Source organism: Geotrypetes seraphini, chromosome 2 (genome assembly GCF_902459505.1).
Source record: "Geotrypetes seraphini chromosome 2, aGeoSer1.1, whole genome shotgun sequence".
NCBI classification, from domain to species: Eukaryota; Metazoa; Chordata; class Amphibia; order Gymnophiona; family Dermophiidae; genus Geotrypetes; species Geotrypetes seraphini.
This window is the reverse complement of record NC_047085.1, coordinates 72346357-72371885: the sequence shown is the minus strand read 5'-3', so window position 1 is coordinate 72371885 and position 25529 is coordinate 72346357. Positions and strand designations below refer to the sequence as shown.

Below are 25529 nucleotides of genomic sequence, written 5' to 3'. Positions count from 1 at the left end.
GCATGGCGTTAAGAGCAGGGGAAAAGGAAGGAGGCTTTTTTTTTTTTGAGCGGCAGGGAGGCAGCAGGCTGGCTTTGGCTAGGGAGGGAGGGACAGAGGTAGACAGGCAGGCTTCGGGGGTGGGGGTGGGACAAAGTGTGAAAGGCAGTGAGAGGGACATAGGAAGGAGGCACTAGGGGCACTAAAGACATGGGAAGGATGCACTGGGGGCACTAAAGGTTCACAGAAGGAAACACCACCACACCAAGTAAGTAATCTTCAGGTAATAACGGGGTTTATTCTTTAAATCAAAATAAATCAAGCCAGCTTGCTTGTTTCCATATTAATCGTGTCAAAAAAAACCACGCAAACTTGTCAAGATGTTCAATGATTAAAAATAGTCCCAAAAACAATCAAAATAGACAGTTAGGCAGTCTCTGAATGAAAGGAGGCTAAATACAGTTCCAAACATACAATGCAAGCATTCCTCAAAGCTGTTGCTGGTTCCTCAGCCGATTAATAGTTCAACACTTGGAAAGTTTCAAAGGAAAAACAAAACAGTCTCTTGTGCTGATATCTTCAGCCTGCGCCAGTGCTACAGCATTGGCCCTCCCAGCAGCTGATGTGCTGGCCGGGCAGTGTGCTCTGCGTGGTTATAACTTTGCCAAAAATAGGCCCTCAATCCCACCACAGAAAACGCGGAGCAAACTCCACTGTCTGGGACTTGGACAGCCCTTCCCCCACCCAGGGGAAACAGAAAAAAACTCTAAATTCAAAATAAGTCTTTCACAGTTCTCACTGGTGCCTTCAAGCACCCCACCTCCTTCAGGGTTATCAAAAAGAAAACTATGAAGTAGCTTAAATAAGCAAGGTTTCAGTCACTCACTTAGGCAGTTTCAACTAATTGCCTCTGAAACAGCAAACCTCCATGGGCAGGACTTCATTCTGTAGCTCAGCATTTGGCTCTGAGTCCAGCTCCATGTCCTCATGAACTTCAGGCATGCAGAGAGACGGTTCCGCTCCAGCCTCAGTCAGCTCCATGCATTCCACATGGTGGCTGCCATTCAGAGCTCTCAACCCTGAGCGCCGCTGCCCGTCCTCTAGCTGCTCCTTCTCCTTCTGATTCTGCTTCTGTCTCTGCAACTGCTCAGCTCCCTGGGATAAGAGTCTGCAGCCACGCCCCAAACCCTCAGGTGGAAAAGATTTCCTGGGAATTAACCTAGGATTGTGTGGGGGATGGGAAACCTGCACTTTTGCTCTCCCTCTCCCTCTATAGGTCAAAGAAGGAAAGTCATCCAATGTCTCAGTTTGGGGTTTAAATGGGGCTGTTTGTGTAATGTCTGCTTTGAACTGTGCACTGCTCTAGGGACAAACCTAGCAGGCATAGGCTGCATATCACACAGATCAATGCCCCCTCCCATAATTTTTTAAGGCCACTGCCACTAGGCTCTGCCCTCCTTCTCCTCCCTGCCCTATCATACCTCTGTTGATCCCTGGTATAGGTGCAGCGGGCAGGAGCAAGCTTTCCAAACTCCTGCCCCGCTGCTAACTGGCTGTGCGATCCAATTTCTTCATCTGAGCTGCACACGAGCAGCAGCGTGATTTGACACTGCTTCTCAGTGTTGAGCAGCTTCCTTACTTGCTCCTGCAAATTCTCGCTTGCTTCTGCCCGCTGCACCTCCACCAGTGATTGGCAGAGGTATAAAGATAGGGAAGGGAGGAAGAACAGAGGGCAGAGCCTGGGAGGGAGAGTGCAGAGTCTGACAGGGGAAGGAAGGAAGGGTGCTGGGTGCAGAGCCTGACAGGGGAGGGGAGGAAGGGAGGCTGCTGGGTGCAGAGCCTAACAGGGGAGGGGAGGAAGGAAGGGTGCTGGGTGCAGTGCCCGACAGGGGAGGGGAGGAAGGAATGGGGCTGGGTGCAGTACTCGACAGGGGAGGGATGGAGGGAAGGGGGCTGGGTGCAAAGCTTGACAGGGCAGGACACTTGAATATTAAGCAGCCCGACTTATATTCGAGTCAACCATTTTTTATTTTTTTTTCCTCCTTTTGGGGAAAAGGGGGTCTCGACTTATATTTGGATCAACTTATATTCGAGTATATATGGTATGTCTACTAGAAGGATTATCGAGGTAAGAACCTAATTTTTCCATGTCCTGTTTTATACCTATGGGCCATATGGAACTTAGCACATGCTAATGTCCGTTAGCATGTAATAAGCTTTAGTATGAAGTTATTTGAACCTTTTTGTAAAAGAAATATCTTGGTGAGATTTTACAAATTTGAGTAATGTAGAATCCTAGAAACTGAAAGGTTCTTTAGAAATTTTATTGAGGAACAAATTCGTGACCGGTTTTATATCTGGAAGGTCAAACAACATTTGCCACAGTTAAATATGTCCTTGCTATCTTGAATTTTAACCTTAAATTATGTGGCAAAGACATAGGATTCTGTACTGTAGCTATTCCTTCCCCTTAGTCACGAACTTTACAAAAGGGCGTCACTCAAATCTTCCAACGCCTCCCTCTCTATACTGGAGAACAGCTCTCCCTTCAGTTTTTTCTTCTGTGAGCAAACTCAGAAGGTGTGCTCTGATCTGCTTTATTTTCTTATTTTTGGGTATTTTTTGCCATCAGTTTTCTATTTTTCTGCATGGCTTCGGTGCTCAGAGGTCCCCTTCTTGGGCTTACTCCACCAAGAAAAGGATGCAGTCCTAAGTGGGCAGACTGCTGCTCACAGGCCAATCTTCAGGCAATGAGTACCTGTGGAGTCAACCTGCTGTGTGTCCCGTCAGGAGCTCGGGGTCCGTTCCCCTGGGAGCTTGCTCGCCTGCTGATTTGAGAGCAGGCTGTGGGGCCCCTGTATAACAACCCTCTGGGTACGGTATCAAGGATCTGGCTGCAAATATCTTCCCCCTAATACGTTGTGTGGATTTTCAAGTGTGGGAGTCCATGGTTTGGGTCAGTCTGACCAGCAGCCAGATCACCAGCGGTGACTTATCCCTGGCACTTCAGAGGTAGAAATCTTTTCCCTGCAGGCAGGCTGCTGTAAGCTGACAGGCACCAGAAGTCACAGCGAGTACTCCCATTATTCCCTATGGGGAAAATCAGGGTGGGGGTTGGGGTAATCTAAAAAATCCATATTCAAGGGTTTCTGGGGTTAGAGTCAGGTTCCCCCACCTCCAAACCCTGTTTTTCAATATATTCCATTTTTCAGTTAAGCTCCCATGGCCTGGTTTTGGCGCAATATTTCTGCTGGTGGCTATCTTGGATTTTTAGCAATTTTTTCAAAGTGTTATTTTCTGCCTCAGAATCCCTCATTTTGCCTAGGGATCATCTGCAATGGAAGCCTAATCTATGTATTTTTATGCAGAATTGCCAGAAAAGGAGTGACTGTGAGGTAGGAGTGAAGAGGGAAGCCCTTAACCTTTGAACTTTTATAGCTGCTAATTTCTACGTGGGGTGATGGAAGAGGTCAAAGGATATTCAGTGTGCCAATGTACTGCACCACACTGTCCTTTGCAAATACATAGGACAAATAAAGCAGAACACAAGCTACACTGAATCAAACTCTTTCTGGATCAACTGCTTATACCACATTTACTCGAATATAAACAGATTTTGGGGTTAAAAAACTGGCCCAAAAATGGGGGTTTCGGTTTATATTTGAGCCACCACCCAACTAATGGTGCGGATGTCCTTCATTCAACTCCTAATGACCACCAGGGCTATAATGTTCAATAGGACGATGCCTCCCCTGTGCTCTACTCACTCAATACATGTTTCCCATGATGAAGCCGCTATCCTCCGTACACTCAAAACCCCGCTGCCACCCTCCTTCCTGCACGCCCCACTTCCTGATATCGTGCTTACCATTAGTACTGCAAATCTGCTGCCATTGTCAGTGCTGTGGGGCTTTGAGCATCTTTGCATGCTCAAAGCCTGCCAGCTCCCGCCCCCCTTCCAAGATTCTCAGAGGCAGGCAGGCCCCGTACCGGATCAGAATACAGCATTGACGGTGGCAAGTTTCCAGTACTAATGGTAAATGCAATGTTAGGGAGTGGGGCATGCATGGAGGAGGGTGGCGGTGGCTTGTATGCAAGGAGGATAGCGGCTTCGGGGCTCAACATCCTAAGATTACAGCCCTGGTGGTCAACAGGAGTTGAATAAAGTACAGCTGCACCATTGATCGGGTGCACGGAGGATAGCGGCACTGGAGGGGGGAAGCCTGTATGGAGGATAGGCATGCTGGTGTTCAGCAGCAAGTTTCTTTGGTACCAACAGTAAGCACAATCCTGGCTGAGGAAGGCGAATATCTAATTTCTAATTCCATGTCTGTGTAAATGCCAGAATGGTTTATAATGAAAAGGAACTTGCTTGTGAGTAGAAGGACAAAGAGGAAGTGTTTGTAATTATAGAATTCAAGTCTGTTTTTCATACTCTTAATACACATGGAAAGGGACATCAGATCTTGTTTCCTACTCTTAATTAAGAACATGAGAGTTGTTATACTGGGAAAGACTGAAGGTCTATCAAGCCCATTATCCTGTTTCCAGCAGTGGCCAATCCAGGTAACAATTTTCTGGCAAGATAAAAAACAAACAAACCAGATTTTTTGCTGCTTAGCCTAGAAAAAAAAGCAGTGGATATTCTCAAGTTTTTGTAGACTGGCTCACCAGGATCACTCAAATTTCTAATCTTGGTTTATATTCGAATCATCCTTTTTTCCTTTTTTGGGGGGGAAGTGGGGGGAGGTTTATATTTGGATTGGTTTAGATTCGAGTATATCCAGTCATTTGAATCAGTAAAAGTACATAATTGCTAAAAAAAAAAAAACCCACAAAAACCTGGTAATGATTGCAATTACAGAGAGTGAATTGTCTGTGCAATTCCAGCTCATGATTAATTTAATTTACTTTATTTCCAATCCACACCATCCACAGGAGTTGATCGGTCAGCAGCTAATGAAGAATGGGCAGGATTCACTAAACCTCCAAACCGTGCACGATCCATTTCCTATTGCATGCCGGCCGACTGATTCAGTAAAGGCCTGCATGCAAATGGAGACGATTGTTAGCACGCCCCCTGCCCATGGCCAGAGTGATCCCTGCTCATGCGCACACCCCGACAGTAGTGACAGGAGAAGCAGCCTCCTGTCACTGCTGTCAGGGCTCAGCCCAGCACAGATCTCTCTTGCCTACTCCCGGACTCTCCTGCTCTCTGCCGCCGTTCCCTGCAGTGCAAGCCTGTGGTTTTAAAGCGGGCCTGCACTGCGGGGAACGGCGGGAGAGAGCAGAAGAGTCCGGGAGTAGGCAAGAGAGATCTGCCCGATACCCCCCCAAGCCACGATCTCTCCTGCCTGCCCTGCCACGCCTGCCCTGCTCTGCTTTGCCGTGCCCCCTCCCCCCAGAGAAAAAAGCAGGAGGGATGCCAACTCCCTCCTGCCATCAAAAATGTTAAAACAGGGGGAAAAAAAAAAAAGCGTGGCGCGGCCCCCCCCCCCCCCCGACCCGACCCCAAAGTTGGGAGCAGGAGGGGTGCTCGGTCCCTCCTGCTGCTAGGCCTCCCACCCCCCCAGCCCACCCCTAGTCGGCCCAGGCCCACCCACCCCGGTACCTTTTCAATTGCTGGGAGCAGGAGGAGTCTGCCTCAAGGAGTAGGAGGGACCGGGTACCCCTCCTGCTCCCAACAATTGAAAAGGTATTGGGGTGGGTGGCCTAGCAGCAGGAGGGACCGAGCACCCCTCCTGCTCCCAACTTTGGAGTCAGGTCAGGTGTCCGTGTTGGGTGGGAGGCGTGTCGGTCTATGGAGCAGGAGGGACCGGGCACCCCTTCTGCTCCCAACATTTTTAAAGGTACAGGGGGGAAGGAGGGGGATGGATCTGGCTGGCCTGGCCCGACCATGGGTGGAGTGGTCGGGTGTAGTGTCTATCCTGCTCCCCTCTTCCAGGCAATCTTGCCGCCCAGACTGTCCTGCTCTCTGCCGCCTTTTTGCAATGCGAGCCTGCGGGTTTAAAGCGGGGCTGCACTGCGGCATGCAGCACCACTTTAAACCCGTGGGCTCATACTGCAGGGAAGGCGGCAGAGAGTAGGAGCTCAGGGCAGAAAGCAGGACTGGAAGATCGGGGCGAGCAGGCAGGAGACACGGGGCAGAGCAGGGCTTCTGTGGAACTGGAGAGTCAGAAGACGTTTTTAACTGGTCTCCAGCAGTCACTTCTTGGGTTGAGCGGCCAGCCCAGTCGGATCCGAAATTTTGGGTAGTGAATTGGGTCGCTGTCCAATTTGCATGCATTTCACCTCATTTGCATGCACGGATTTGAAGCGGATCGCAGGGGAGGTGAGTGAATCAGGCGGATGGAAATTTGATAGTTAAGTGGTCGCAAACCGATCACTACACGATCGGTTTGCTTAGTGAATCTGGCCCAATGTGCTTTTAACGCATACCTGTTGTTTAGATCTAAGCTCTCTGGGAGTAGGGCCTGCAACCAATACATAATTTGCTATGAAGGATCCATGGTTTAGGACAGGGGGGTGCAATTAATTTTCCCAAAGGGCCACATGAGAAACGAACTGTTTTGGAGGGCCGGACAAATAGACTCAACTAAATTCTGCTGCACATTAATTTTATCTCTTTATAAAAAGCAGTAAATTGTATGGTTTTGATTAGCTGCTAGTGAAAGATATTACAATTAGGCTATGAAAACTGTGAAATAGGCGCACTAAAAACACCAACTGTGTTGTTTATATGATGTAGAATTATTGTTTGATTTTTAATTTGCCATTGATCTCATGTAGGCCGGTCAGGTACACACAATGGGCTGGATGTGGCCTGGGAGGGTATACAATGCCCAGGTTGGGTTTAGGACAATATGTACAATGCTAAAAATAAGAGGAGGAAATGGAAGTTGTGCCCCTCTGGACAGTTTTCATACAATAATTTCTTATCAGCTCCCATCTTGTTCATTAAGAAAGAAAGCCCACCAATCATCTCCATTTTTATACTGAGCAACAGTCAGAAAAGAAATTTGCCTGCTTTTCACGAATTATAAGGATTTTATACAACATTGTTGCATTTCACATTGGTTCTCTATTATTGAAGCACAAAACACCTCAGACCCCTGAGGAAGGAGTGTTTCTCTGAAACACAGACCTTGTTGGGGCCGGTCTCATATGAGAGCCATCCTTTGCTAGATAACATTTTATTGACTTTTAATAGAGGTTCCTGCACCTTGTACATTTTGCTCTGGTAGTTTTTGTCTCCATTATTATTTTTATAACACCACTTTTACCCATACAGCAAGTATCTGAGTTAATACATCTTACCCAATATGAAAAGGCACAATTTTCAACTTGCTCCCTATAATTTACAAACCCCTCCGTAAATTCTTTCCCTTCCATGTCACATCACAACTTATTCCTGGTTGGTGAATCATACAGCTGTTAATATAGCCCATTCCTTAGCAAATTTGTCATGCATAGGAGAATAAGCAAAGTTACCTTAATGGTTTCCTTTACGGGCTCCAGGCTTCCAGTTAGCAACCTTGGTAACTTAATTATCAGATCTCGGGTCTGTTAATTTTAAGGAACAGCATAACATCTTATTACAAACCATTTTAGTACAAGAGGAAGATTCACATTTGTTTTGTTATGGTCACATCCTTCAGCCAACATCTTATGTTTACCTTAAAATCAATGATCTTGAAGGAAGTGTATAAAAGGACAATTTATAACATAGTTCTCTTCTGGTCTAGACTCTATAGTTGATGAAAGAAATATGTCTGGTAGTTGATTCTGTAACTAAAGCACGCTGGAGATTGGCGCGCTGACAAAGACACACCGACAATTGCGCGCAGGACATATGTGTGCCGCCGGTTCTGCCATTTTAAACTGGTAATGTTACCGCTGTGAGGGGGTATGGAGGGGGAGGCCCCAAGTACATATAGAAGTCCTCATGCTCTTGTTTGGGGGGGGGGGGGGGGTTTGGAGGAATGAATCCTCCCAAGTACACTTAAAAAACTTCTGTTTTCCGTGTTCAGAAGTTTTTAAGTGTAGTGGGGGTGGGGGTGGGGGGTTCCCCCCCCCCAGCTAATGTTAGAGGTTTAAAGTGGCGGGACCGGTGGCGCACATATATCCTGCACATGATTGTCGGTGCGCTTTTGTCCTGCGCTCAATTGTCCTGCGCTCCTAGTAGTTCCATGGAAAAATGCAAGCACAAAACTGTAGCATAGCTTGGATAAAAATCTGATAAAACTCCCCATAAAAGGTAGGGGGAAGTACTTTCTATTTATAATTTCCTTGTAAATGTGTGGTTCTTATTTCCTAGGAGAAAAAGTAAAGGTGAACAATGGACTTCCAGCAAGAAGAGGTGACTATCTAAGGTGCAACCAGAAACAGTTTATTGCATAAGTTTTTGAAAAACATGAGTCGAAACAATAATATCACATGTAAAAGACCTGACACAGCATCATGTTTTGGTGGAAATCACACCTGCATCATGGGGTCAAAACTATCTAAAATAAAATATATATGAAACAAAATATAAAAATTATTTACTGTGTGTGTGTGTTGTGTGTGTAAAAAATATGAAAATAAATTAGGAAAAATGAAGAATAAATTTAACCAAAGTATTTTTTTGTTACAAAACAATATCAAACACTTAAGACAATATACAAAAGTTAAGGGGCTCATGATAAAAAAGAAAATACGTCTAAATGCCCGCCTAAATTGCCACTTGGACGATCAAAAAGACAGGTCGTCCAAGTACCGTAAATCGAACAGGGTTTTAGACATATTTAAAACCAGCTTAGGCCTTTTGACTGCCTCTGTTCACCCAGAGCAAAAAGGAGCATTTTTGGAGGAATGGGTAGGGCAGGAGGTGGGCCAACCTAGCTTAGTCGTCCGGCAGCCATAATCGAAAAGTTTAACAGGTTGCCTGGATGGAACTTATACGTTTTTTGACTTGGACCAAGTCAAAACAGGTATACAAGGTGCTACCCAAAAGTTCAAGGAATTCAATTGTAAAAAATAAATAAAAATAAAAAATAGCTTTCTGAAACTCCTAGTTTTCTCAGTCTCCTTCGAAGTAGTCCCCTTGAGAATGTATACAGCGAGCCCAGCGTTTTTCCCATGAAAGTCATCTTGGGTGAGTGCCTTGAGGACCTCCTGCGATTCTGCCTGGATCTCTTCAATCGTGTTAAAACTTTATTCACAACTTTAAATTTCAGCCTCCAGACCATCATCACTGGCCGCCTGGCATAGAAAAGCCTAGTCGTCCAGCCCAGAGGCAGCTTAAGTCATCTTGGGGGTGGGTTTGGGACCCATAGAGAAGAGGACCCATGCCCATAAACCCCTATAATCACTGCATTGATACTGAAACATGTGCACTGCCCTATACACCCCCAAAACCCTTTTTGACTGGCATATAAGTAGCTTTTGCAGGGGGATTCTGGAGGGGTTTGGGGGGGCTCACCGTCACCTATAAGGGAGCTGTAGTGAGGAGAAGCCATGGCACCCTTTTTGTGAAGTTCTCAGTGGTGCCCTGTAAGGTACTCCAATATTTAGCCCTTTCAATCATAATTTTGTTTTGGGGAATAGGAAAAAAATCACAGGGGGTAAGGTCATAGTAACATGGCAGATGACGGCAGATAAAGACCCGAATGGTCCAGTCTGCCCAACCTGATTCAATTTAAATTAAAAAAAAATTTTTTCTTCTTAGCTATTTCTGGGCAAGAATCTAAAGCTCTACCCGGTATTGTGCTTGGGTTCCAACTGCCAAAATCTCCATTAAAACCTATTCCAGCCCATCTACTTTCTCCCAGCCATTGAAGCCCTCCCCAGCCCATCCTCCACCAAATGGCCATATACAGACACAGACTGTGCAAGTCTGTCCAGTACTGGCCTTAGTTCAATTTTTAATATTATTTTCTGATTCTAGATCCTCTGTGTTCATCCCACGCTTCTTTGAACAATGGTCTAATGTTTGGCAGTTAAGATTTAATGTGAAGAAGTGTAAAGTGATATACCTGGGGAGTAAAAATTCAAAGGAGATTTATGAGCTAGGGGGTGAGAAGCTGATATGCATGGACCAGGAGAGGAACCTTGGGGTGATAAGTCTGCAAAACAATGTGACAAAGCAGTAGACCTAGCCAGAAAGATGCTGGGCTACAGAAAGGGGAATTACCAGCAGAAAAAGTTATACGTTAATACCCTTGTACAAGTCATTGGTGAGGTCTCACTTGGAATATAATGTTCAGTTCTGGAAGCGAGAACTAAGGCGGCCATTCAGTTGTGGCACGTGCCCACACAGCAACACGCTGGTGCGCCGCTGGCCCCGACATACCAGTAATCAGCAGGCAGCCGTCCAGCGACCAGCGCAATTAGGAAGTGTCGCGGGCCCAGGCATTAGCACCCTTGTGCACTGCGGGCCCCGACAATTAGCAGGCAACCGTTCACCACAATTTAAAGGTACTGCTGTGTGTTTATGTGTGTTGGTATATTCGCTGCATAAGACGCACCCTTATTTCCACCCACATTTTTTGGGGAAAAAAAAATGCATCTTATGAAGTGAAAAATACGGTAACTCCAGCAAAGGTTGGGATTATTTTACCATGGTTTTTGGTCCCCTATGCAACTTGCACTGCATCACTGCAAGTCGTATTAGGAGATTTGTATAGTAATGAGATACAAAATGTGTGTTTGCATGCTTTGCATCTCATTACTTAATAGTATGAGGTGACTTAAATATCACCGCACTAACGCGTAGTGCGGGTTTTAACGCCGGCAGCGGCAGTAACTGCTCCGACGCTCATAGAATTCCTATGAGTGTCGGAGCAGTTACCCCTGCTGCTGGCGTTAAAACCCACGCTACGCGTTAGTAAAGGGGGTATATTTGGAAAAACAGCATTAAGAGGGGGGGGGAACTCATCAAGCTGAGTCAGTCTAAGTGTGGAGGAGATATAAAATAGGGGAAAGAAATCCCCAGGATGTTGTAAAGGATAAATCACAGTTCTGAATGAGTTAGCAGCTACAGGGAACAATGCAGAAAACTGAAGAATCATAAAATAGACAAAAGCATATAGACCGAGTTTATTAGTTTGTTTTGGGGTTTTTTTTAGTCTAGAACATAAAAGGAGCTTGGCAAACGCTAAAAAAATGCTTGTTACTTATGTTCTCCATTTAAAATGGTGCAACAAATGGCATGTTTCCTTTATTTGTTAGCTAATGCATGGGTATGAAAAGACATGGCAAAATGCATCTCGTTAGGGTGTTGGGGCTGTTCGTCTTTGTGTGTATCTCTTTACTACGAGTACAGGCAAGAAAGCCACTTTTTCCCTGAGTTGTTTGCAATGACTGTACAATGTGAATGTGCGGACAGGGTTGTTGAACTGTTTATTTTATGAGGAATCAGTGTGACATGTCTCACTCCAGTAGTTCTCCATTCCTTTCCAGTTTTCTCAGAGGGCTGGCAAGGATATAATATACAGCAGTTTGACCTGGGGGAGGGTGCTAAACACGCCTTGTGAAAAAATAAAAAAAGTTCATGAATTGCATTTGCTTGTTTTAAAGCATTTCAGTGCTGATATATTCATGTAAACTTAATCCTATAAAAGGCTGACCACCAAAACACTTTTGTTTTAGTCATAAAAGCTTAGAACATAAAATGCTTCTAATTTTGATGTGGGCCTGAAATTAAATGAAACCTGTTTGGTACACAAAGCACATAAAGTTATGATGGGGCAGAAGGGAAAAGGCATTCAAAGATTCCACTTACCTTGGATGCACTTAATCCAAGCTCTTTCTGAAAAAATCCAAGTCGATTATCTACTCTTTCCACCGAGAAGTTCAATAAATATGGAGCCCCTGAAACTATTCGAGCAATGGCTTTCTTGCTGAATTTTATCGATGCAAGATAAGTCACTCTAAGGAACAAATGCATAGAACACCATAAATTACATTTATCCGACAGTTCCCTCAAAGCTGTTTCTACTGTCCATCATTTGATTTTCCTGAGCAAAGAGACCATTTTCTAATAGGGCTCCTCAGCTATGAATTTCAGAACTTTGTTTTTGTTTGGACTAAAACTCAAGATTTTTTTTTTAATGTTTTAGCAGTTTTCATGATTGTTATTTGAATTTCAATTGATAGCTCCAAATCTGAAGTTCTGTGATTATGTATTTTCATAAAGTTTCATAAAAAAAAAAAAAGCAAGCTACAAAACGGTTTACAATAGATCATAATTCTATACAAATATGAACACACACAAATCCAGTCTATCATTTGTTCATCTCAACTCAACCCCCACCCTTACCAGCTATTCACTGCCCATAGACCAGGGGTCTCAAAGTCCCTCCTCGAGGGCCGCAATCCAGTTGGGTTTTCAGGATTTCCCCAATTAATATGCATGAGATCTATGTGCCTGCACTGTTTTCAGTGCATATTCATTGGGGAAATCCTGAAAACCCGACTGGATTGCGGCCCTCAAGGAGGGACTTTGAGATCCCTGCCATAGACTAACTGAAATAATCAGGCCTTAGTGTTTAAAACAAAGAACGGATATTCCCTCAAATCATTATAAAGTTTATTCTACAACACAGGATCAAAACAGGGAAGTGGCTTGGATCATCATTACATTGTAGAATGATATGGGAAGGGGACAGAGCCTATGGCGAAAAACTGTATCTCTGTGTCATTCAAGCTTGAGACTAGCCTTAAACAGGTTGTTTCAACTAGATGGAATAGCATCTATAAAATGCTAGTATTAATATGTAAAAACTTAACACTCCTTAGACAACTGGCAACTGAATTCAGTGATTAAAAAAACTGCATAAACTGCTTTTGGATTTAAATTACATAATCTGTGTCTTTTCTCCCATTGATATTGCTGATCAGACCCTTACCACCTACAACTTCCTTCCCTCCCGTGTCCAGTTGCTTAAGCATCTTACTGTCACTGCAACAGGTTCATCCATCGTTACTGGCATCAAGGAGTATTTCCAACATTTAATTGACACTTATTTTCCTGTTCACTTACTACACAGTGTAGGTTCTCTTCTACATCCATGTCTGAAAGATGATGTAAAAACACAGGCAACCAAATCTTTGGGAAGGCTGTACCAAAAACAGATTGAAATAGAAGGCTCTATTTGCAATTTACAAAGAGTTGAACATATACCTTTTTATACTTTAATGAAGAGAGAATGTGGCGCAGTGGTTCAAACTACAGAGTGTGTGGTAGAGAATGACACAGGGGAAAAATTTGTCCCCGTCCCCGCGACCACTGTCCCTGCAGCATCCATACAAGCCTCAGTACTGCAATATTTAGCTTATTCCTTCCTCATAAATCAAAGTTCTGGCTGTTGAACTAGAGAAAGGGATGTTCAGCTGGCAGAGCTTTGTTTATAAATTTTATCAACCCAACTAATATACTACTTTATTCTAAAGCAAAAAAAAAAAAAGAAAATAAATAGAAATTTTTTTCTATCTTTGTTGTCTGGTTTCTGCTTTCTTCATCTTCTCATTAAATTTCTTCCATCCACTGTCTGTCTTCTCTCTGCGTCTTCCATTTGCTCTGTTACTGTGCCTCTCCCTTCACCCCCCCTTCTCAATTGGTCTGGCACCTATCTTCTTCCCTCCGCTCCCCCCATAGTCTGGCATCTATGTCTTCCCCATTTCCCTTCAGTGTCTGTTCCTTTCCTTTCCATGACCAGCCTTCCCCTCTTGCCACTTCACCGCCCTTCAGCACCTCTCTTGCGGTTCAAGATTTCCCTCCCTCCCCCTTACCTTTGTGGTGCGTTTCAAGTTTAGAGAGCAACTTGCTCAAGCTGCCGGAGTCTGCCTGCAGTCGTGTGCAGAAGCTTCTCCTCTGACGCAACCGGAATTTGCTTCAGAGGAGAAGCTTCCGCACACGCACGAGACTGCAGGCAGATTCTGGTGGCTTGAGCAAGTTGCTCTCTAAACTTAAAAGGCGCCGCAAAGGTAAGGGGGAGGGAGATACAGAAGATAGATTTGGCCGGTAGGTAGAAAGGTGGGAGGGGGGCCACGTGCGTTCCCTTAACTGCAGAGACAAGGCCATTCACCGCTCCACAGGGCCCCGTACCCGCAGTGAGCACTTTTTCCCCCCTCACCGTTTCAGCGGGTTACCCACGGGTAACAGCCACCTTGTCATTCTCTAGTGTGTGGTGCAGTGGTTAAAGCTACAGCCTCAGCATCCTGGGGTTGTGGGTTCAAACCCACGTTGCTCTTTGTGACCCTGGGCAAATCACATAATCCCCCTATTGCCCCCATTACATTAGATAGATTGTGAGCCCGCCAGGACAGACAGGGAAAATGCTTGAGTATCTGAATAAATTAATGTAAACTGTTCCAAGCTCCTCTGGGAGAATGGTATAGAAAATTAAATTTGAGGCTTGTGTAGATGAGAACAGAGACCATGGGGACAGGAACAGAACCTCTGGGAATGGACCAGGACAAACTTTGCCCCCGTGTCATTCTCTACAGCACACCCTTTGAATTATGAGCATAAACCCAAGGATTCTACATATGGTGCTTAGAGTTGCAAATTTGGGTGCGCAATATCAGTAATGAGTTGATTAGCACCAATTCTAACAATCAATTTGGGTTTAAGCGTGCATCTTTCTAGGTGCTATTCTATAAAGATGCACATATAAAACTTTTAGTGTGCAATTGAAAATGAGGCGTGGCTATGAAAGGGGCATGGACGGATCAAGGACATTCAATAAAGATGCACGATTATAGAATTTGGGGGATCCACACACAATTTACACATGAGGATTTACACTAGATTTCAGTAAGTGTAAAGCCTCGTGCCCAAAGTTGGGAGTGGATCCCAGCACTGTGTGCTATTCTATAAACAGGGGAAGGTATGGCCCACTAGTAGAGCTGTTGCCTCTGCACCAAGAGGTTGCGAGATCAAATCCCAGTTCCGCTCCTTGTGACCCTGGGCAAGTCATTCAATCCTCCAGTGCCTACCGCTTTGAATGTCAGCTTTGAATGCCAAAGCAACAAAAAGGCAGTATGCAAGTCCTCATTCCCTAAACAGTGCCCAACTCCGAATGACATTCTTAGAATAATGCTCAGCACACTTTTTTTCCAGCACCTTTTGCCAAAGCCCAAATTGGTCTATTCTGCTCGATATAAACTGCTAGTGTCTCTAGTTCTTGCAGTGTTTTTACTTGCAATGTTTATTAGTTTTACTTTCCCTCTGTACGTTCAAAGGCTTTTGATATCTGGGTAAGAGGCAGCTTGCTTGAGATTTATTTCAAAACCTACTGTACTTAATAAAGCAGCGAAAATCGGGCTTACAGTTTCCAGATGGGTTAGTTTTGCACGTTCCATGATGTATAGAAATTCATTCCTGAGTATGACCTCGGTCTCTCAATATTGAGAACGCTTGCCTTAGTATTTGCATTGTGCCAAAGACAAGATGAAACATGTATAGGTCCTTTAATCAAGCCTGTGGTATGCGAAGGAAGTCACACTGAAATCAATGCATGCTCTTTATTACATAGCAATGAACCACCGATTCTGTTTCTCCCTTAGACTGGCTACAGGATTGTTTATAGCTGGAGGAGGAAGGGACCAACAAGAAATTTCTGCAACAGGGTTATGTTGGGGTAGGTCACTGTTTATTTTGTGTGGGCTAGTCTTAAGCTTTTCATTATACACCCTGGATCTCCTTGGGAAAGCAAGCTATATTTGTCATCTTACAATAAAGCTTAAAGATGATTTATTCAAAATAAGAATTACACAACTACTTGAAAGTTGCAACCAAACAGTATAAAACCGTACTGAATGTTTTAATGTACAGCACTGTGTACTTCTAGCAGCACTATAGTAGTAACAACAAAGTCACATCTGATCACGCACAGTAACATCTGATATGATATACGATATATTTTAAAAACTGGGCAAAGATGCAGGAAGACCTCCATTAATGCTTCAGAAATTTGCCTTGCTGCGTGACTTGGAACCCAGCTGTTCTCAGAGAGGCTCTGCAAAGCCCCAGGAAATAACATTAATCTTACTGATACCCAAATTACAGAGAAAAACTTAATTTGTTTGAAAGCTTCTCTCAGTCTCCTAGAGCAGGGCTGGGCAACCTTTATATACAGATGGCCATATGAATAGCAGTATGATCCCTGGGCTACAACATTGCAAAATGTTGAAACCTGAAACGCACATAGATCCACAGACTTTCTGTGATAAACTAAAACCAATGGAAGCAAATTGCTAGAGTGGCTATTCTGAAAATCTTACAACTGCCAGAACTCTGGTTAATGATGTTTTCTGTGCATAGTCTCATGGACTGCATAAAATTCAATGGAGAGCCACATTAGCACTTAAACCTCCATTGCCCCAGGTACAAACAAATTGAGCCAATTAGGAACAGAGAAAGTACTTGCATATACCGTGTTTCTCCTATGATAAGGCAGGGCCATCAAATAAGACAGCCCCCCCTTTTTAGAAAAAATTGTAAAATAAGGCACCCCCCCCCGCAAATAAGCCACCCACCGATACCTGCGCTTACCCGAATCGGGTGGTACGGTGGGTGACTCCGTGTGGTCCCTCCGTCTACCGCGGGGGTCGGCAACCCGCGGCTCCAGAGCCGCATGCGGCTCTTTTCCACCTTTGCCGTGGCTCCGGTAGTGTGTCACGCAGGCGTGCATCTTACAAGTCCGGCGTCGCGGCGGGAAATAGCCATGCTGAGTGAGCTCAGCACGTACACAGATGAAAGCCTTGCTTGCTGATTGGTCCGGCGGCCGTGCCGCCGGACCAATCAGCAAGCAAGGCTTTCATCTGTGTAGTGCTGAGCTCACTGCTCAGCATGGCTATTTCCCGCCGCGACGCCGGACTTGTAAGATGCACGCCTGAAAAAGAAATCATCCTGGCCGGGGTCGGTGTCATGCTCCGGAGATCTACAGCCTTCCTATCTCCCTCTCCCTTCTACCTGTTTCCGGCCACATCCCCTGCTCCGCGGCTCTCTTCGGCAACTCAGCAGCAGCGATCGACACAAGCTTCTGACGTCGGGGCCTACCCTCTGCGAGTCCCGCTTGTTTCAACTTCCTTTTTCCACAAAGGCGGGACTCGTAGAGGGAAGGCCTCGATGTCGGTAGCTTGTCTTGATCACCGCTGCTGACAAGTTGCTGAAGAGAGCCGCGGAGCAGGGGGGTGTTGCCAGGTGCAGGTAGAAGGGAGAGGGCCAGATGCAGGACTCGTGGGTGAGGGAGCAGAAGAGAGAGAGAAAGGATAGAGATACAGAGGGGACATGAAAGGGTAAATAAGGCATCCCCCCGAAAATAAGCCCTAGAGCATATTTTGGCCTTCCAAAAAAAATAAGACAGTGTCTTACCATCGGGGAAACACGGTAATACAGTGGTCTCAAACTCAAACCCTTTGCAGGGCCACATTTTGGATTTGTAGGTTCTTAGAGGGCCTCATAAAAAATAGTTAATGTCTTATTAAAGAAATGACAATTTTGCATGAGGTAAAACTCTATAGTTTATAACTCTGTTCTTTTGGCCAAGTCTTAATAATAATATTGTAATTTATAGCTAAAGAGACATATGATCAAGAAACTGTTTTATTTTACTTTTGTGATTATGATAAACATACCGAGGGCCTCAAAATAGTACCTGGCAGGCCACGGGTTTGAGACCACAGCTTGCTCACCCCTGTCCTAGAGGAATAGAACAAATATATTCACAGCCCACTTTCCTGCAACAGCTCGGGGGTCGATTCTGTGGCAAGATACAGAAAATTCTGCACAAAGCTTAGGAAATCCAAAATATAAGTATTTTGCATAAGAAAATATTTTGGCAGCTGTTTAATGGGAGGTTTTTTTTGGGGGGTGGGGGAGGTAAGAATAGGAAATCTCAGGAATGATTAGGGACATAGAAAAGGGATCTAACATTACTCCATCACATCCCCATCCATTTTATCTCTCGCTCCCCTTTTTCCTGGTGGCAATACATGAACACACACAAACACGACCCTGATCTCTTACTCTTCTAGTCATATAACTCTCCTCTCTTTAGACCCACATGACCTTACCCTCTTCTCCTCTCCTCCCCCTACCACACAATGCTGATAAGGCCAGATCAAAAGAACAGCAGTACCCTGGGCTATGTCTTCCTCTTCTGTCTGATTCCCAACTACTACAGTACTGGTTGCTGGGCTCTGGACAGCAGATATGGTCTGAGATACCTGCTGCTTGCCTTCTCCTGTCAGCTTGATTAGTATAATAGAAAGATGGAGAGAGGAAGGTGAACTTTGCACCTAGCTATTGATTTTCTTTCCTCAAGTCCTGCCAGGTCATTCCATGCAAGTGGATTATGTTCCCCCTGCCAGCAAAGAAAAACAGCTCAGACCCAGACTTTGCTCCCCTTATAGGGCAACTCCTCAGCATCCTATATTAAAAGCTAAGACAACAGAAGGCAATTATGTTTTGGACTTCCAAATCACCACCACAGTCACAACTGATGAGTCAAAACAAAAAAAAAAAAAAACAATTCATACATCAAGGATACAACTACCTTCACAGTGGGCCACAAAATACTTACTGCTAGCTTTTTTAAATTTGTCAGACTGAAAGCCTTTGCATACCATGGATTTCACAGAAGGGTCCTGGTCTAACAGGATTCGAGGCAAGGAAATTAACAGGTTAAATCCAAATTTTATTCTCCTGATCATCCATACCAGACCTAACTAGAGGAGAGGGATGTCTAGAATGGGGGAGAGGAAGCCCCGATGACTCTCACGATTCCTATACCTAAGGTTTCTGCCAAGGTGTCTGTGTCCTGGGGTCCTCTTCATACCAGCTATCAGCCCTGATTGAGGAACATTTTGAGGTTTTAAACGGAGGGTGATTGAACAAGTTAAAACTGGAAACTAAACACAAAAATTCTGCTACTACTCTACTCCTAATCATTTTTAAAGTGTTAGTAGACGTACATAGCACTGTATATATTATATCAGTGGTCTCAAACCCGTGGCCTGGGGGCCACATACGTCCCACCAGGTACTATTTTGAGGCCCTCGGTGTGTTTATCATAATCACAAAAGTAAAATAAAACAGTTTCTTGATCATATGTCTCTTTAGCTATAAATTGCAATATTGTTATTAAGACTTGGCCAAAAGGAAAGATTTATAAACTATAAAGAGTTTTACCTCATGCAAAATTGTCATTTCTTTAATAAGACATTAACTATTTATGAGGCCCTCCAAGTACCTACAAATCCAAAATGTGGCCCTGCAAACGGTTTGAGTTTGAGACCACTGTATTATATGCAAGTACTTTCTCTGTTCCAAATTGGCTCAATTTGTTTGTGTACCTGGGGCAATGGAGGTTTAAGTGCTACTTTATGAATGGCCAGCAGTGCTGAATATACACAATGCAGATAGTTGTATAATACCTCACTTATGACGGTCAAGAAGGCACCTACTTTTAGCTTGTTTGCCTTCAAAATATATATATTAACACAAATCATGAAGAAATAGTGTCTAGGTTGAAATTGCAAACATTTAAGCCTACTCGGAAGTAGGTGTAAAGTACACACGAATAACCTGTGACTGCCTGCGCTTTGCCTGCACCCTTTCCCTGAACATGCCTAAAATTAGGGTTACCATATTTAAGGGCGGGAAAACCCAGACTCATGGCCCTTCTCCTTTCTGCTCCTAGCCCTGCCTTGTTTCAACTCCAACCCCGCCCCCCAAAAGCTTCATCTCTGTTTTGCTGACCTCCAGGCCATGTCTGGAGGGTCTCCAGCATGCACGTATGCACATGATGTCACCCGCGCATGCTTGCTGAAGGCCCTCCAGACGTGGCTGGAGCTCAGGGCTTTCCAAAACCCGGACAAACTGCCAGGTTTTGAAGAGTCCTTCCGGTAACCCAGACAGTCCTCTAAAAAGAGGACATGTCCGGGTTTTCCTGGACATCTGGTAACCCTACTTAAAATCACTTAGAATTTCCACTTCCAGTTTGCATTGTTTTTAACATTCCAAACTGATGGTTCCTTTTGTTTCTGGTTCAACAAGCACAAAAATGTTTTAACAGCTAAGTATCCATTCTATACCAATTTTAGGTGATTCACAGAAAGAACATAGCTGACAGGTTCACTTAGACTGAAAGCCAAAAAACCACACAGCACCTGTCCTCAAAAGTCACAAACAGATATGTTCCAGATATCTAGAATGATCACCGAATATTAGCGCATTTAATTTCAACACAGCCAGTCTAAGACTTCCCCCTTCTCCCTGGGCTGCCCTGTACTCCTCAGTTCATATCAAACCAGGTAGTCAGAATAAACATATAAGGGAGAGGTATGGGGACTATACCCAAAAAACAAGTCTGTTCTGCTCATAACAATGAACACTTTATACCCATAATGAGGAGGAACACAGGTCACCTACTTGAATACAACCTGCACTAATAGTCACAGGGTTCTATCAGATATGCCCTGTTTTCTTACGATAAGAACATAAGAATGGTTTTACTGGGTCAGACCCATGGTCCATCAAGCCCAGTAGCCCATTTTCACGGTGGCCAATCCAGGGGAGCTTCTCTTATCTCAGCTCTTGCTGAAGGCCAAGGGAAGAAGCAAACTGTCCAGTGCTACAGACAAGTCCGAGAAAGAAAGGCAGGCTAGGAATCATCTGATAGTCTTGAAGCCTGCTCTATCTCCTAGAAAGAAGATTAACAAGGTAGGTACATAATCTTCCATTCTAGTTCAATAGGAACGTCAGTCTTGAACCAGTGGAATATATCAAAGCCATCCCTGGAATCTAGGGTGGGGCAGATGAGTCTGTTGACAGCACTGAATCTCCGAAGGGGTACCAATCTTGCCGCTACATCCACCTTGTGAAATTTTGTAAAAGTATTGAGAGAGGACCAAGTGGCTGCTCTACAAATCTCTTCCATGGACAATACTTTGGACTCCATCCATGAGGAAGCTACGCTCTTAATGGAGTGGACCTTCAGGGAAGTCGGAGATATCTTACCACTCCTGATATAAGCTGACAAAATGGCCTTTCAAATCCATCTGGAAATGTGTCACTTTCAAAGCTGGCTGTTCCCAATAGCTCATGCCTGCTAACACAAAGAGATGGTCTGACAGCTGAAACTTGGTCACTTCTAGGTAGTTGCTGCACATCTAGCAATTTCATGATCCTGTCCATCTTCTTGGAACCTGAAGACGTAGACGCAGGCAACTGGACCTCCTGGTTGATATTAGAGAATGACAAGGAGACAAATCATTCCCGTCCCCTTGAGTTTTGTTACTGCCCTGTCCCATTCCTGTAAGCTCTGCCTTAACCTCACAAGCCTCAAACACTTATGATTTTAAATTTGAGGCTTGTGCAGATGAGGATGGAACTTGTAGGAATGGGGCAGGGCCAGGAAAAGAACTCACGGGGAAGGGACAGGAAATTGAGTTCCCATGGGTAAAAATTTGTCCCCGTGTCATTCTCTAGTTGACATGAAAGCTGGACACTACCTTCAGCAAGAAGTACTATTCCCTTCTCCAATATTCTGAGGAAAAGCTCCTTGCACAATAACGGCTGCAGTTCCGAAACTCGTCATGCAGACTTGATAGCCACCAAAATTACTGCTTTCATGGTGACATCCATTACTGATGCCTTCTCCAATGACTCATATGGAGCTCTAGCTAGAACTCACAGAACGAGATTCAGATTGCACTCTGGAAAAGGGTGCCCTATTGGCAGATGCAGACCTAATGCTCCCTTCAAAAATCTAGATAAATCTGGGTGAAAGGTCAATGTTCCTTTGTTGATCCAAGGTCTGAAGCACAAGAGATCCGTAATGTGTATTTTGAAAGAGTCCACTGTACGGCCTTTTTCAAGTCATTTCTGAAGAATTGCTAGCACCACTGCAATCTGGGCTGTAACTGGGTCCTCGTTCTTTTGCACACACCAGCTATGGAAGCCCTTCCAGGTCTTTTTTGCAGGATGACAGTGCTGTCTGCATCTTGGACCTCAGGAGAGTGGCAATGATCACTTCTGAACAGCATTTGCGCACTAATGATGTATGCTGAAAAGCCATGCCGTAAGACAAAAGTGGTCCATATTTTCCAGGGTAATGAGACCTTGTATTAGCAATCCTGAATGATACGGTAGTCTAAGATCCTTGTACGCTTTAAACGCATACCATGGATGTCTCAGCCAATCCCTGATGGCTCATTATCCTTTGTAGTACTCTGCCTATAATGGGTCACGTAGAAGAGTTATAGCTGGAGGTTACAGCTGCTGTTTTGGTATCATAATTGCTTTTGGTGGCTCCTGTGACATGGGCTCCAGAAGACTGGGTACATTTAGTTCTCCCCAATCTCTGCCTTGGGCTCTGGAAGGATCTCCGGGCCAAAGATCTTGCTAAGTACTGACAAAAGTGCCTAGAGCCATAAAAATTACCTTGAGCAGACCCCCTAGGGACCTTTGGTCTGTTATTTCGTAGACTTGGGTTTGCAATCCTGTATACTAGCCATCAGATCGTCCAACCCCTTAACAAAGAGCAATTGACCCCTGAAAGGCAATTTGCTCAGAGTCACTTTAGATAGTGGGCAGGAGATTCTACTTCTAATCCACAACATTCTACAGGCAGAGATAGCATATGTAGAGACCTTGTTTTGTACTCTGAACAGATCATACAGTGTGTCCGGCAAGCAATCCACTCCCTCCATAAGGAAACCCAAGATGGCCGCTGTGGCAGTGATTTTGGTGCTAATAATGGCCCGTGGAAACTACAATGAGGACCAAAACATAGCGATTTTAAGGCCCCTTAACCCAACCTCTCCCCCCGCTCCATTGTGTTTTATGAGCTGTCAGCCTTGTACTCACTGTGTCATGCTGTGCTGAGAGCTACCTAGGATGACATTGCAGCCAGCTGAAGAGGAGAACTTCTGTCCAGAAGCGACGGCCGGTTTGGCCAGTCGGTGTTACGTAACTTGTTTTCCTGAATTGCCATCCTCCCACCTGCCCTTTTTTGGTTGGCTTGGAGGTCACCCACATGTGAGAATATCATGCCTGCTTGTCCTGGGATAAAGCACAGTTACTTACCGTAACAGGTGTTATCCAGGGACAGCAGGCATATATTCTCACAACCCGCCCACCTCCCCGGGGATGGCTTCTTTGCTTGATATAGAACTGAGGACCACGAGGTGGGGATGCGCCCTCTAGTGGGCAAGAAGGCTAGCACATGCGTGGTGCAGTGTGCAAACTTGAAACTTCAATCAAGTTTGCTTGAAAAGCTGTCCGCACTGGGGCTCCGTAGATGACTGATTTCTTCTTCCGATTGCCTCTCAGTCCTTCAGTGGGACTGAGACCTCAACCCCCCACGCACACATGCCGGGAGAGGAAATGCAGTCAGCACCAATCCTGGAAAACCACCACAGGGCTGTTCAGCCTGTGCTCAAGACCACAGCGGACAGAACCTAGGGCGAGCTGTGCTCCCAAAAGACCAGTCCTTAAGCTCCCATACTATTAGTGCAGGCTGGCCAAGCGAGTGCCCTGCAATGCAGGTGGCCCCTTGGCTACAGACTGACCTGAAGGTCTGTGTTCTCCCTGTGTATAAACCCACTGGCCTGTGTATAAACCCACTGGTTCATGACCAACATTCCTATTGAATTAGAAATAGAGCTTTGGGGCAGGGCCAGAGACTGGTTTAATTGGCCTTTCCAAGTTAAATGTTGTTCTACTACCAAATGTTGTTCTGCTACTCCTGAAACACAGTAAAACTCCTAAATTACCTAAAGAAAAAGAGTGAATACTGTATGAACTCATTAAGTGGGTCTTTTACTATAAGTTAATGGATATGTTACTAAAAGACCCTGTAAGGTTGTTTAGTTGAAGATGCCAAAAATCAGAAGCTACTACTACTATTTAACATCTCTATAGCGTTGATAGGCATATGCAGCGCTGTACAACAACATATTTAAGAGAAAAGCGCCTGCTCAGTAGAGCTTACAATCTAAATTAAAAGCTAGGACATTTAAGATTTCCCCCTAAGATGTCCTAAATACCTGAAAGAGACGATTCGCAAAGATATAAGGTCAGACAAAAATGTCAAGAAAATAAAGCACATTATGGCCTACCTCTTCTGCAGATTTTCCATGTCTTCAGTGAGAATGAATGGGTTTTTGGTCAGGAATGGCCCCAGTTGACTATCTTCTAAGCCCACATCCTTGAGAAAGAGAAGCTTTTCTCTTATGTCCTTTTCAAAATCCAGCCTCAAGAGGATACTTCCCATGTTTCTGCGCTGTTCCAACTTAGATAAATCAACACCTGCAGCAGACAGATTTTATTTCTTTTATATTACTTTTAGAAATGCATAATGTCTTAGGGCAGAGCAATAATACATAATTAACACACAATCCAAATCCTATTAACAAGCAAAATATTGTATAAATATTAAAACTATAATAATAATAATAATAATAACAGCTTATATACCGCAATACAATATAAGACTTTGACCTGCTGTTGTAGGATGTTAACAGATTATGTTTCAGTTGAATGACTTCAAAGAACAATTATGTTTAAATATATTTATTGATTTTCAAATCATATAATCAAGAATACCTTGTACAGAAAGCAAATTAGCAATTCTAGATAAAGCAAGAAACATTCCAATAACATTAAATCATAAATTAACTAAAATGCTCAAGTCCTCTAAATTGGATCCAAGATTTCTTATAAAATAAAGCCAAAATTAAAGAATTGAACTTAATGTACACTCTTTCATAAAGTTAGCTGGAAGGCTGATTGCTGGGATTAACCTATAGTCATAGAGCTTATGATTTTTCTACCTCCAATCGGGAGAGCGCTAAAAAAGAAGTCAACTGATTAGGCTCAAAGAAAACATATTTAACTGATCGGTGATGGACTATACATTTACAAGGGTGTCGCAAATAAAAAGTAGCACCCAAAGATATAACACCTGGCTTCAACAAAAGAAATTCACGACGACGCCTTTGCGTCTCTCGTGATAAATCAGGAAATACCTGGACTTTACAACCCATAAACTCTTTCTGTCTATTTTTAAAGAACAGTTTTAACAACCATACTTTATCAATAGAGAGAGCTACTGTTATAATCAAAGTACTCGGTTCTACAACCTCTTTATCTGATTTTTCCAATAACTCTGATACATCCAATAGTCCTTGATCCGACGGCTTTTTTGGTAATTTAGTCTTATTAGGTAAATAATAGACTCGTGATAAAGGAGGTAATGAATCTTCTGAGGCCCCCAAAACTTCAAGAAAATATCTTTTAAACATTTCTCTAGGAGGTGTCAGTGGAAGCTTAGGAAAATTAATGATTCTTAAGTTATTGTATCTAGAGTTATTTTCTAAGTTCTCCATTTTTCTTCTAAGATTGATATTATCTTTCATTAAAGATTCCTGTAATTGTTTGGATGATTTAATGTCCTGTTCAAGCTTTTGAACCGAGAAATTAGAGGCAGTCATATCCTTTTTCAAATCTTTAAGTTCAGTAGAATGTTGTGATAATTTCCCCTCAATTAACTGAA

General features: G+C 44.0%; 1 protein-coding gene across 1 annotated transcript in view; it reads right to left on the bottom strand.

Moving 5' to 3' along the window:
* The window catches only part of MTERF3 (mitochondrial transcription termination factor 3), a 90348-nt gene that overhangs the window by 4602 nt on the left and 60217 nt on the right, over positions 1 to 25529 (bottom strand). The window contains exons 5-7 of the mRNA XM_033933166.1: positions 24094 to 24283; positions 11744 to 11891; positions 7471 to 7542 (exon numbers count right to left, since the gene is read on the bottom strand). Coding sequence (XP_033789057.1) covers positions 7471 to 7542; positions 11744 to 11891; positions 24094 to 24283 — 410 coding nt within the window. The remainder of the gene's footprint in view (positions 1 to 7470; positions 7543 to 11743; positions 11892 to 24093; positions 24284 to 25529) is intronic.